This window comes from Pseudoliparis swirei, chromosome 23 (genome assembly GCF_029220125.1).
Source record: "Pseudoliparis swirei isolate HS2019 ecotype Mariana Trench chromosome 23, NWPU_hadal_v1, whole genome shotgun sequence".
NCBI lineage: Eukaryota > Metazoa > Chordata > Actinopteri > Perciformes > Liparidae > Pseudoliparis > Pseudoliparis swirei.
In genome coordinates this window covers 3,042,051-3,056,093 of record NC_079410.1, presented here as the reverse complement: position 1 = coordinate 3,056,093, position 14,043 = coordinate 3,042,051, and the positions used below count along the sequence as shown (strand labels likewise).

The 14,043-nt window shown below is 44.4% G+C and overlaps 1 protein-coding gene across 6 annotated transcripts in view; it reads left to right on the top strand.

Annotated features, from left to right (window-relative positions):
* The window catches only part of LOC130188379 (protein shisa-6), a 68,307-nt gene extending 54,956 nt beyond the window's left edge, over positions 1-13,351 (top strand). For 2 of the 6 annotated variants that reach the window (XM_056406718.1, XM_056406717.1), the window contains 3 exons: positions 2,499-2,657; positions 9,756-9,844; positions 9,875-13,351. In XM_056406718.1, coding sequence (XP_056262693.1) covers positions 2,499-2,657; positions 9,756-9,844; positions 9,875-10,381 — 755 coding nt within the window. In that variant the 3' untranslated portion in view covers positions 10,382-13,351. Of the gene's footprint in view, positions 1-49; positions 113-1,162; positions 1,184-2,498; positions 2,658-9,755 lie in introns of all 6 variants that reach the window. The other 4 variants (XM_056406719.1, XM_056406713.1, XM_056406714.1 and 1 more) reach the window with 4 other exon arrangements.
* The last annotated feature ends 692 nt before the right edge of the window (positions 13,352-14,043 follow it).

Sequence of the window (14,043 nt, the reverse complement as noted above, 5' to 3'; positions counted from 1 at the left end):
CGTCATCTTGAGGGGAAGCGTTAACTTTACTCTGTTCTTCTTACAATAGGAAACCATCACCACGACTACCAGCACAGCCACCTGGACCTGACCGCACTCACACCTAAACTGGGTAAGAAACCACAGTGAAGCCGTGTAGTTTACATGTGAAGCCGTGTAGTTTACATGTGAAGCCGTGTAGTTTACATGTGAAGCTGTGTAGTTTACATATGTAGCCGTGTAGTTTACATGTGTAGTCGTGTAGTTTACATGTGAAGCTGTGTAGTTAACATGTGAAGCCGTGTAGTTTACATGTGAAGCCGCAAAAAAGCGATAAGTTTGAGACGCATGCAGAAAAGTTCTATCTTTTAAAAGCTGAAATAAAATCGCAGGCTGCTCTTACTTTTAAGTGGCGGTGATAAACCCGACTTGACTTTCCCCAAACGGTCCGCCTCATCATCCATCTCGAATAAAGGAAAGTGAGCCAAACTTTCCTTTGGATAGACTTTTCTTTTTCCCCAATTTCAAGGACAGAACAAATATATTTCACGGAGAAATTAAAACCTGAAAGAGCTCAAAAACTCCTCGTAGTTGGAGGGGGAATGAAAAGCTAAACTTGTGAGATAATCAAAGGATCGTTCGGGCGATTTGATGCAGTTATTGAAAACTCAATTACGGGTTATTGCGTCCCATCTATTTGTCTAAATGCGATTTTGTGTGAAGGGAGTTCAGCTTTTAGTCACCCAACGCTCCAAAAGAAACACTGTGGGATAAAAGTTATACTCAGTATATATATATATACTGTATATATATAAAAATCTGATATTCTAAAAACTGCAGAGGCCGCAGTGTCGTTGAGTCATTAGAGCAACTTTTCCCGCCGCTAATGGAGCGCCGCGGTCCACATCCCGCCTCTTACAGAGGAAATGGGTTTGGAAAGTGCTTCCAGCTCTAAATCAAACTCTTCACACGGCGCTCCTGAAGTGTATTTAGCTCCTGATGAGCGACGGTTGCCGCTCGGCATAATTCCACACTCTTTTTTTGGACTCGTGGTTAACCCGTGTTTTAGCTAACGCTCTTGTGGCGTTAGCGCTGAACCTCCGGTACACGGGGGGTTTGGTTGAAACACGCTGTGGTAAATTGATTGTCATTGATCCTTTCTTTCTCACTTTTCATTGGTTAGCCCACAGACAAATGAGACACGGTAAGTCATACTGTGTTTGTGTGTATTTATGTATTCCACATGTATCATGTAGATAAAAAAAGAAGTAAAAAAAGTCCTTACCTGCACACTGAAGGTCTCTTTTTATTATCTTTTATTTTAAGTTGCTTGTGTATCTACTTCTTCTTTGCTGTCACAACAATTCATGCAGCTCCATGACCTTTCAGACCCTCTCCTTCACACTTTATTTTGTACTCTTTCACTCCACCTAACCGGCTCCATCCCCCCTCCCCCCCCCCACCACACACACACACACACACATCGACATGCTCAGTGGATGTCTCCCCTCTGCACCATATGTTCCTCGGTGTTGTGTGTCCCTGTCCTCCTGCAGTAGTCACCCTCCTCGTCCTATTTTTAAATCCAGCATCGCCCCCCCCTGACCCCCGATGTCTAGGCGGTCCACGTACCGAAGCCACCGGATCTCGGTCAGAACCGTTAGAAGCACGACGAAGCGACATCGAGCCGCTCGGACGGCGTGACCAGCTTCCAGTTCAGAACGGGTGACGGCCAAGAGGGAAAGATTAGTTCTTTTTATTGATCAGTAAACAATAACCTTGAAAAAGCTCGAAGGAAAGTCAGAGACACTTCAGATTTTAGTTTAGAGGAGAAAGCCGACACAGTTGTTAATGGTTCTCGCCTCTTCCGTCACGTCATCCAACCTTTTTATTATTATTGCGTAGAAGCAGTTATCAAGCTGTCGGATGATCTGAAGCCGTTTCTCGTCCTTTATTGGGGTCGTTGGGGTCGTCGTGTTAGATAAACATTATTGGTTGTTGGCTCAGTGTTATGCAGAATGACTTTTCATGACATTGTATTTGTGCAGTGTAGCTTTTCTATACTTTTAATAATTATTCCCTCCGCGAAAAGAAGAAAAAAAACATGCCGTAGGGGTTTTACAAGAAAACCCCCGAGAAATGAGACTTTTTAAAATCTCGTTGCACATTTTTCAGAGGACATCAAAGAAGAGATAAGGGCCAGCGTCTGCATTGAAGCAACAGAAGAAAAAAACAAGATTTCCGTATTTGTTAAATATTTAAATGAGTCATAATGTACAGTCACCGCCAGCGTCTGTCACGGGCGAGAAAGTTTGTGAAATAAATTGAGGCGAAACCTTTTCCTGTTTAAAAGTAGCCGATACGAAGAGGACCTGCGGCCGCCGCTTTAATAAACCCCAAAGCACGAGTCCTTCCCCACATCCCCGCTCGCTCTCCGCCTCCCTTTCCTCCAGAGACCCCCATCCCCCCCAGTGTGTGACCCATCTCTCTGACTACCGCCCCCTGCTGTGCCCCTGTAGAGAGACCCCAGCGGATGAACAACATCCTGACCTCATCCACGGAGCCCTACGACCTGTCCCTGTCCAGGTCCTTCCAGAACCTCAGCCACCTGCCGCCCTCCTACGAGCTGGCCCTCAAGTCTGACTTAAGTAAATACTCCTCCTCTCTGCACAAATTGAGTAGGTGGTCCTTCATTCGTCCTCCGCCGCCGTGTCTTTTTGCTTGATGAACACAAATTATCATTTATTTTTCCCTGGGAATGACGTCACCCTCGTTGCCCCCCCCCCCCCCCCCCCCCTGAAGCATTAAAGGGTCGCCACGCTTAATGTCCATTACGGAGACGCGAGCATCTCCAGATGTTTCGGCGGCGTCGTCATGCAGATCATCTTCACACCTTTTTAGGGAAATGAACTCCTTAAAATGCATGACGGAGCCTCCGCTCTCATTCCCATCCGCGCTCATCCATCGGCCCATCGACTAACATCTTAATTGGCGTGTAATTTGGCTCCATCTGCAGCCCGTATCGTGTTGCTAATGTCTCTTAATGACGCATTAAGAGCTATTCGCCAACAAGATGGCACTTTAATGATTCAGCGATGCCACACTTCATTATCTCGTTCTGCTGGATGACGACGCAACCTCAGTGCACGCCCAGTGTCCGTCACATCGATGGCATGTTGTTGATCTTCTGTCCCTCCTTTCCACGAGTCCTCTTTGATTAAAGCAGGCAGTCTGTCGAGATGCATTTCCAACAACTACAATAACCATCAAACCAAGTTCACAACACACAGGGCCAACCACTTCCAGGATGTTATTCAATTCAGTTTATTTTATAGAGCCAAATATCACAAATTATGAATTTGTAGTAGGCATGGTCCACGATCCAGACCTCCACAATCCATGAGACAGGAGGTAGAGAGGATGAGGGGCATCAGTCACAGCCAGGTCCAATGAGACGAGAAGTTACAAGGACTCCGGGAAGAAGAAGAGTTAGTAATGTGTGATGGAGGGATGTAAATTCATCAATAAGGAGAGAGAGAAGAGGAGAGAGGTGCTCAGTGTATCCTAAAACGTCCATAAGGAGATAGGAGCTCAGTGTATCCTAAAACGTCCAGAAGGATATAGGAGCTCAGTGTATCCTAAAACTATACGCCTTATGATTTTATATATGTGATCTAAGCATGGATTAAAATGTGAACAATCAAGAAAGCCGTCTGTATTAGCATACATATTGATGCAATATGAAAGAATTGGTAGCCATGGTAAGGATTAGCTTGTTAGTTTTTTTAGCTAGTTAGTTGTGTGCATCCCACTTTGTCCGTTCCAAAGGTTTTAGCTTTCGCTCAAAGGAAGATATTTTCAAATTAAGCGACAAGAAAGTCCACAAAGGTTCTGGTGGGAGTGGCTCAGACAAACACAGGACTTTCACCCAGGTGATCGTTGTTTCAGGAGTAACTAACATTCATACACAACTATGGGAGACATTCGGGATTAAGTTTCTTACCCAAGGACACATCAACGTGGTCTAGCGGAGCCGGGGATCGAACTGCCGATCCTCTGATAGCAAGAAGAAAACCAAGAGTTTCACAACATTAACGAAGAGGAATTGTGCATTTCTACAAGCGCGGTACGAGGCTGATATGAAAAATCGTTTTCGGGGCGTTCAGAAACATTTAACGTATTTTTTTGTACCTGGTTTGTTAAAAAGTGAGTGAACACACAATAACTATCAAACTAAATATTGTAGAATATTTTTTATGAATTATCTTTTAGGATTGTCATGCTGCATTTGGGCAGATTTAGAAGGTTGTGAATTGCATTTCAGGTTCAGTTTCAAATGATAACTGAAGTTTTGCAGTCTGCCTGACAGTGTTCCTTTAACCTGAATGTTCTTTTGGAAGATACCAAGGTTTATAAAAAGCAGATGTGTGTGTTTATGTCTCTCCTGCTTCAAACTGATGCTCTGGAGGATTTTAACAAACGTGGTTGAAAAACAAATCTTTATTAAAGCACCGGCAACAAAAATATTTTTCATAAACTCTACTATTTTTAGTTGACTACCTGCACTCCAGATCCTCCGCTGGAGGCCGATAACATTTTACACGCGTCCGTTTTTGGAGATTTTTATTTCGATTCAGAGCGATGAGCTAATCGACGGGGGGGGGGGGGCGGAGCTTTTCACCACAAGACTTCCTGTTCTCAAGTAATCAGACGTGGAACGCGTAGCGCTATTTGTCAGGCGATTTTGGCTGAAGCGCGACGGTGTAAAGACACGCTTGGCGTAGTTACGTGTCTCGTGATTTATCGCATCGAAACCCATTTGTTCACGTAAAATCTTTTTCGGGAAAAAAGAAAACATTTCCCCTTTCCGCCCGAAGAATTTCCATTCTGCGTTGTCACGGTGATGTGTCGGTAGATAACAAAACGCTGGCGCGTGACGGAGTGTGCGTTCTTCTCTTTAAAGCATTTTCTTTTTTTTGAAGAATTCGACGCGCAGCGTATTTTCCAAATTGCTCCGAGCGCGCCTGAATGCACCGTTCACCGTACCTGAATCTCACTGGCCGAGCGAAAGACGTTTAAATGTGTCGTTGGTTCTGCGACAGAAAGAAAGAAAAAACACACGCCTCTCTCTCTCTCTCCCTCTCTCTCCCTTATCAACTCCGGGCTTTGCTGTTATCTCTCTCTCGCCTTGTACACACACGGTAAAAACCAGAGATGAATCGCGCTGCAACTACAAAGAGGATTAGAAAAATCATTTGAGACAGGATTTGTTAAACGAGCAAAAGCAAAAGTCGTCCCTTAACAAAGGACTTCCACTGGGGAAGAAAGAAAAAAGAAGGGGGGGGGGGGGGGTGGTACGAGCATGAGTGGCGTCTTTGGAAGCGGGCCTAAAAGTAATATAATTAGTCATTATTTTAATTAAACCATCTGGGGAAACGGTGATGACTAAACTGAATTAGCATGGTGCATTTGTGCGACTGCTCGTCCTCCGGTGACGTCAACGAGGCCGAGATGGAGGCGGCGAAACATCGTGTTCACCGTACTCACCGTCAAAAGGGATTTAAAAACACCTTTTTGAGAACAAACACAGCCACCTCTGAGGCCACATTTACACATAGCCGGGTATTTACAGAAACGAATATTTCTGCCCCTCCGTTTTCAAAAATAACGTCGTAGACACAAGGTTGTTTTCAAAAAAGTTTCTGTTTATATGAACCCGCATAAATACGCCCCCGGGCGCCATCATAACTATGCCAGACCTGTAGTCGGCAGTGTAACAAGAAGGATAAAGACATGCAAACCAATCAGAATTGTCATACTGTGACGTTTGACAACCTAAAACTCTGTTTGACTTAGTTCACACGCAAACACAAAAACTGAGTTTTCAAAAATCTCCACTTTGGCCGGAGTTTTTAGAAATGATCGTTTTCCGTGATAAAACCTCCGTTTTTGTGTAAATGAAAGGCCAAAACGCATGAAAATATATGCGTTTTCCCATCGTGTAAACGGGGTCTGAGTCCTCTCCCCAAAAAGAAAAACGATTAAATGAAATTGCTGCCTTTACTCCGAACCTCGCCAAAGATCACTTTATAATTGATGTTCCGCCCGTTCCAGGAGTGTTGGTGCATTACATGATTACAGGCCCGTGTGATCAATAGCTGACACATAAATATACCGTTTATATTGAATGTAATCTAGCGGAGTGGGAGCTGGGGTTTAATTAGCCGCTTCCTGTGTTTCTCGCGGCGCCGCCCCACGTTCGGGACCTTTGGGCCTCTCGCAATCACGTTAATTGTAAAGTGCTGAATTTTTTTATCGGCGCCGCGGAGATGAGACGGAGTGTTAAGGCACCGGCCCTCTTAAATCTCCCCTGTCACTTAAAGTGTAAACGGCATAACATGTGTACACTCATAAAAAAGCTGGTGTTAAAATCAAGTGGTGGGGGGAAAAAGGCGGTTATAGAGGAAGAGGAAGTGGATTTGTAGTTCAGGTAGCAGAGGAACTTTAAGTCGTAAGACTTAAAGTTACCGTATTTTCCGCACTAAAAGGCGCACTTAAAAGCCTTTAATTTTCTCAAAAAACAACAGTTCGCTTTATAATCCGGAGCGCCTTGTATATGGATTAATTCTGTTTGTGCTTACTGACCTCGAAGCGATTTTGTGTGGTTCACGGCGCGCTGTCAACATGTTTTAGTACGACTTCGGTAAACTCCAAAGCCGCACCGCTTGCAGCATCACGGCTACCGCAGTTAGGAGCATCGCGGAGTAATACTGCAAAAACCAGATCACTGAAAAGAAGATCCGGTCAGAGCACGTCACCAACATGGACACGGTTCCCCTCACCTCTGATACCCCCGTGAACCGCACCGTGCAGGAAACAGGGACCAGAACGATGTCACCCTTCACTGTAGTTCTCGCTTGCGGTTGTAAGTGTATTGTGTTGTATTTTACGTGTTATAACTGAACAATGTTGAGAGTTATTGTGAACACGTTTCATAAAATTTGACTGGCTGACTGTTTTGTTTCGCTTAATGCGCCTTATAGTCCGGTGCACTATATACATGAAAAAAGATGGAAAATAGACCATTCATTGACAGTGCGCCTTATAATCCAGTGCGCCCTATAGTGCGGAAAATACGGTATAATGTGATTTGATGGGTTTTAAAGACACCAAGCATACAGCTGCTGTAGTCAAACGTGTCAGTCAACAACTAAATTACGTTATTTCATCGCTTGGTCCTCAAATTAAATATCATTCTCTCCCAGGCTTGAGGAACAAAATATGCTTCAACAAAGGATCCTTTTTTATAAATATCTTAGTCAAAAAGGCCAAAAGAAATCCACATAAATCGAGGTTGTCCCCAACGTCCTTGTAGATGCTACAGGGAAACAAAAAGTTCTGTACTTTAGTGTGTTATATATAAACAATTAAAACCAACCACAATACATTTTCATTCCGTCAAATACGATGCCTCTAATATATTCTAATAGAAGTTTACTTGCAACAATAAAACCTCAAAAAAGGTTGCATTTGGGTTAACATGATCACGTAACTACGTGTGTTACGTAGCCTCCGTTAGCAAAGTACAGAAGTTATGTAATAAAACTAAGATTTAAATAACGCCGACTTTTAGATTCACTCGGGACATGGACAGCGGCCTCCTGGGTTAAAGTCCTGTGTTTGTTTGACCCATCCGTTCCTACGCCGTCTTTCTTACTCTTTATTCTACATCGGTTGCTTTGACGGTCTAATAATTTACAATAGTTAATTGAAAACGCGACTGCATCCCCTACAGACGCTCACTTCCAGGCGCATCACCACAGAAGGTTTACATTCAAGGTTTTCCAAGAAATCAATAAAGCATATTCCCTCCGGTTCCTGCTAAAGTTTCTAAACTATTTGAATCCTTCTTTGACCTGCAGAAGTACCCAACTTGGGGTAAATTTGATTTGCACAGGATCCACCAGCTAAAAGCTGGGGGGAAATATGGGAATATAGAAGTGATAGGAAATTATTCCATTTCAATTAAAGAGTCAGAGCTGAAGGTGGCATGACCCACCTCCTGGGTGCTTAAAAATAAGAAGTTTATGTCATTTATCTAAGACTTGCTTTCTTATTTGAGATGCTAGGTGTCTTTTTCTATCATATCAGGACACGATACATCAACATATGAGTGTCTAATCACCACAGATCTCTCCCACTGACCTATGGGCCACGGCGTCTCCATTGCCTGGAGACTTGTAGCCTCCGGTTGAGTGTGGTTGACATTTTCCGCCATAATGTCACATCTAATCTGAGCCCTCAGGGGGGAAACGCTGCAGCACATCGCTACGGGCCAAAAGTTGAGTGTTCTTCATTAGGAATGCACAGATTAGTGGACATGAAACCTCTCATGGATGGATAAGAGCGCCTCCAGAGACTCTCCCAGAGAGACGAGCATCCGCGCAAACAATTCCCACCGTCCCATTTCTCCGCAACGCGGTGCTTTCAGAACGGGCGTTCGACCTCTGTGTTGTGCAATATTTAACTAATGCCGAGGTAATGACCCTCAGCCGCCACGGTTAGTCACAGCCCCCCCTTCCCCCCAGAGCTGATACCACCTGTGGTTCATAGGACTTAACCATTAGGAGCCTTTCTGGCAGAGGAAGGAAGCGGCAGGTTGACCGTTGAGGCACAACAGGAAGTGTCCTCTTGACGCTGAAGGACTTCTACACTGAGGAAACTATTAAAAACAGGTGGAAGAGGAAACTCCAGAGACTGTATGTTGCGTACCGTTGTCAACAAGAGCCCGAAAGTACAGGAGAGACGTAACCGGGACGCAACCTGTCGATTAATTCCTCCCTCCAGGTCCGTTTAACGAAATACATTTTTTGCAGGACTCTTGCATGCATCGGCATGGGTTGCAGTAATATTTATTATTAGAGTACCTCCGATACCAGTATTGTAAACGCATCTGACGTCTTACAACACACCTGTAGGTTAAACACTCTCGTGCACTCTTATTTTTTCCCTGATAGTGCATGAGAGCTACTTATAGTTAACGTTAGCTGCTAATGGTTGGCAGCTAACGTTAACAGACAGCTGATGTAAAAACGGAGGTAGCGCTCTGATGCGATCATGCTTCGTTCAGTAAAAATGAGTATTGCGTGAAGGTAAATTATAACTTTTATCACGATGTGTTTAAATGTAATCTTGTTCAATTTAGTTATATAATTTTAATACATTCGAGAAGAATATGTTTTCACGGCAATATGAAATAGATATTAGAGAGAGAATTATTTCCTGCTTCACTTGAGCTCGGAGGAGCTTAAACTAAATGCATTTGTTTGAACACACATTGCATCACTACTCCACATCGGCCAATCAGGAAGGAAACAAATTGTATCTGTAATAATAATAATATTTCGATTTTTGACCTGTCAAAATATACAGCGCAGGAAATTACCTCCATGGTGCACATTGCAACTAGCATGTTGTAAGAAGTGGTGACCCGGGCCGAGGTGTTTCATGACATGTGGTCTTGCGTTGTGGTCTTGCTGCCCCACCGAGACAAAAAGACTTCTCCAGGCGTGCATGACACTGGATACTGTGAGTATAGATTAGAGTCCTCGTGCAGCATGCTCGTGGTGCTCGCTCCTGGATGGCCTTCTCGGAAATGTCGGACTCCGTAGAGTAGAACGTAATTCATATCGTACAAGTGTCCAAGAGTGTATTTACCCCGGCGGTCTTGCTGCTGTCATTTCCCCCCCGATGACCTTGGTCTTCTTGCTCCTCAGGTGATAAGGACGTAGACGAGTACTACGCCAGGAAGCATCACCATCCGGAGTTTGGCGGCCGCGGTCCGACCCACATGGTGAAGCTGAACGTGGATCCCCCGCAGCAGCACCAGCAGCAGCACCAGCACCACGAGCAGCGGCAGCGGCCCCGCCGGGTCCAGAGGGCCATGTCCCAGGACCACGTCCTGTCCCCTCCCAGGACGCCGCGGCGCGGAGACGACGGCCTGTCCTCGTACGGCGTCATGGCGGCCGCCGCGTACGGCAGCAGCCGCCACCTCTCGGAGGAGCAGCTGCTGTCGGCGGACCGCCTCCGCTCCCAGGATCCGCTGCTGTCGCCGGCGATGAGGCGCGACAAGTTCCGGGAGAAGGCGATGGTGCGGGCCATGTCGCACGCCGACATGCTGATGCCGGTGACGCCCGTCATGGACGGCCACAAGATGACCAAGATGCACTCTCAACCCACCGCCTCGACCGACTACAACACGCTGACGGTCAACCACCAGGGGACCACGTCCAAGAGGCAGGCGTTTGCCTCCCGACGAACACACACGGTGGACCACCTTCAGTACATTCCCGGTCACCACCACACATACCGCACTGCCAGTAAGAACGAGGTAACTGTTTGACGGCCGAAGGGTTCCCGAGACACGGCGAGGACGTCGAGAGAAAATCTACATTCCGTCTTCGTAGATAAACCTCCAACATAAAAAAAAAATACAGAAACTCTTCCTGCTTTTTCGCACAAGCTACCCGTGTCGTCCAGAACCGAGCCCGGCAAAGACTTCTCTCTTAGAGCATCTTAAGGGCTTAGCGCGTTGACACAAAGACGTTTCACAGCCCGAAGAAAATATTTTTTAAACTCGACATGGGACTGGCAGGGAATTGTATCGACTTTATAAATATATAAATATACTATATTTACTATTTGTATTTTCAGTCCTTGTTATAGCGTTAGACATTGACTGATGTAAGCGCCTCGAGGAGGTGCCCCTTAAAACGGTCCCACTTCAGCCATGAAGTGGATTTGTGGGTTAAAAAGCACAATTTATGAATTCCCTTCTTCCGTTTGGTTTATTTTACTCTTCTTTTGGTGAACGGCCAGATTCAGCTTATTAGTGAAAACAGGTTATTTCTGTTGCATACAATAGAAGATTGTAAATAGGCTAAGTTAGCAGCGTTAAAACAAGAAGAACTGGCCATTTTTGACATTATCGTTTTGTTCGGTTTCCTCCCACCGGGAATCTTATCATGGGTTCCCAATTAATAATTTTACTTTTTAGATAAGACAAAAATCGAAAGACAATTATTTCCACAGATGTCTGCAAAATATTTGGATGTAAATGTATGTGGGTCGTATTTGTTTTAGTTTTTTTTTAACCTGTGCTTGTAGCATAGAATGACGAGAAAAAAACCCACAGGAATAGAATAGAAGTAGAATGGACATTACACTTATTTCATCAGTCATTTGACAAAATAAATAGGCAATTGTTGTTACGGTAACCGGTCAAATGGATGGCTAGTTAGCTAGTTAGCTCATGCTTAGACTACCGGGGACCTAGCACACCGGGGCTGAAAGCATGGTGGAATTAGTACAGCTATCTAACTAGCCAGCCTACCGTTAGCTTAATTCCACCATGTTTTAATGTGCTGACTTTCCCTCGTGTGTTCTCTAAGCTTTACTTCCCTGCTGCTGGTTTAGCAATGATACACATCAAAATTGCTGCCGCCCACCCCCGCAAACATGTTTTGCAGGGGAATGTCTGTTCTACTCTATTCTATTTCTATGGAAACAACCTTTCACTGTCGCCGACCGGCAGCTCCAGTCTGCAGACGTCACTCCACGTGTGAAAAATCGAGCCCTGGAAATGGTTGTTGGAATTAAGATAAATTTCTGTCGACACGTTTCTTTCGCTTCGTCAGCCACGAGGATGCCCCTCCTCCTTTCCCGCGAACTCTGCTCGTTTTTTGTGATTGGCCAGCTGCTCCCATCCCTACAGATCAGGTACCCGTTGTGTCGGAGCTCGTAGTTTTGTGCCGCTGTGTCGACTGAAACAATCAAATGACGTCATAACCGCTAGTCAGTCGAGCATTAATTAAAACTGTGAACTGTTTGTCCAGATGTTTCCATTAAAGCAATGCCTTATTGTTTGGAATCGTATGTGCTCTTAATTGAACAATCAGGCTTTTATCGCGAGTCTCGTTGTTTTAGCTTTTCTCTGATTATCGTCTACCGGCAGTAAAAATGCAAGAAAAATGTGCAACTGCGAGATAATTACTTTCATGCGACTGTTTTGAAAGACACAAGTCTAATGTCTCTAAATCCAGATGTAAAGCTACGCTAGGTAGTGAACTGGTTATAAAGCATCTTTACAGGAGTCAAATCTAATGCTCTGACGGAAAACCAGAAAAGTTCTACCTTTCTGTTAATCACGTTCGTCGTGTTCATAAAGATCCTTTTGGGGGAGTGGCTCTGGAGGAAGGCCTGAGGGGCAGACGGTCAGAGAAAAGCCCCGCACCTTGACATAGGAACCAAATGATGAAATTACTTCCCGGTCAGTCACTATTGTGCCCCCCCAAAAAAAATTTACATTGGTAAATATGTCTATAAAATGCCCTTTTTAAAATCTATAAGTCCTAAAAGTTCTAATGTGCACAGATAGCTGAGAGGCGGGGTTAAAGGAAACAGTGGTGCGCTAATCACTGGAACATCACCAGACGATCCGGGATATTTTAATCCCGGAAATCATTTTTTTTAATTATTCAATTGAAAAGCGTCGTCAACACTATTTAAAAACTAGCGTACCCTTGTAGGTTTCACCAACGGTACGTACCCAAGCTTTCAGGTCCCAAATTAAGACAGAGTCCAGAACGTGGACCCGTGAAGACCTCTCCAAAGAGTCCAAAGGCCGTGACAACATCTTTGTCTTTTGCAGCGTCTCATTACACATAAATCCAAAACTGTGTTGCAATGGTCTCATGTATGTCCAGGTTGTGTTTTTTATGACCTGTTAGGGATGTGGAAGGTTGGCCAAATGAATTCAACACATTTAAGTTTTCTTTAATTCTTCTTAACTTTAATATGCTGATTTCCTTTTCTTTTTAATGCCATGACTGTTTTAAATTATGTCAATTAGAGGGTTGGCCCCCAAATCATTGTCTTTGTGCATATATTGTGTTTTTGTTCCTTGGAGGTGATGAAGTACATGAACAGTGAGCTTCAGACACACGTCTGTCCCCGTTCACCTCTCTCAACCAACCTCCTCTAACTTCTTTCCCCTTAATTAATAATGATGTCATCCCAAGAGCTTTTTGTCTTTTCTTTTTCAATCTATGTGCAATATTTGCTCGTCATGCAGCATATCTCTATAGCTACTTCTAAAATGTAGTGAGGTTCATTCGCTGCCATAAAGGCCTTGTTGTCCTTCGTTGCCCATGTCGGGCTGTTGTCTTCATAGTCAGAGGTTTGTTTTATAATAAACTCAATGTGGTGTGAATGCAACCGGTGTAACTGGAGACGGATTTAAAGGCTTCACAACAACTAAACACTACTGTTCTTGTGCATTTCCTGTTTGTTTACAAACTATTAAAGCACATCATGTGTGTTGTATACATCGATTTCATCTCTTACTTCAGTCACCATTGTGCCCACAGAAAAATTGTCTTACATTGGGAAATATGTCTATAAAATGCCCTTTTTTAAATCTTTAGGTCCTAAAAGTTCGAATGTGCACAGATAGTTGAGAGGTGGGGTTAAAGGAAACAGTGGTGCGCTAATCACCGGAAAATCACCAGAGGATCCGGGATATTTTCAGGGTTCGTACGGTCTTGGAAAACCTGGAAAAGTCATGGAATTTTAAAATGGCCATTTCCAAGCCTGGAAAAGTCATGGAAAAAACTTAAATCACAAAAGTTTGAATGCAACCGGTGTAACTGGAGACGAATTTAAAGACTTCACAACAACTAAACACGACTGTTCTTGTGCATTTCCTGTTTCTTTACAAACTATTACAGCACATCATGTGTGTTGTATACATCGATTCCATCTCTTACAGCGTCATGTGAGCGACTTCCCCGCATTGTGTGAAAAGTAATGTAAAAAAATCCAGTTTTGAGGGCGGCTTTAGCTCAGTGGGGTAAGAGGGCCGTCCTGCAACCGCAAGATTGTGGGTTCGATCCCTGCTCTCCCCATTAGTTGCAAGTCGAAGTGTCCTTGAGCAAGGCACTGAACCCCCAGTTGCTTCCCGGGTGCTTCACCGCAGCCCACTGCTCCTTAATAACTAAGGATGGG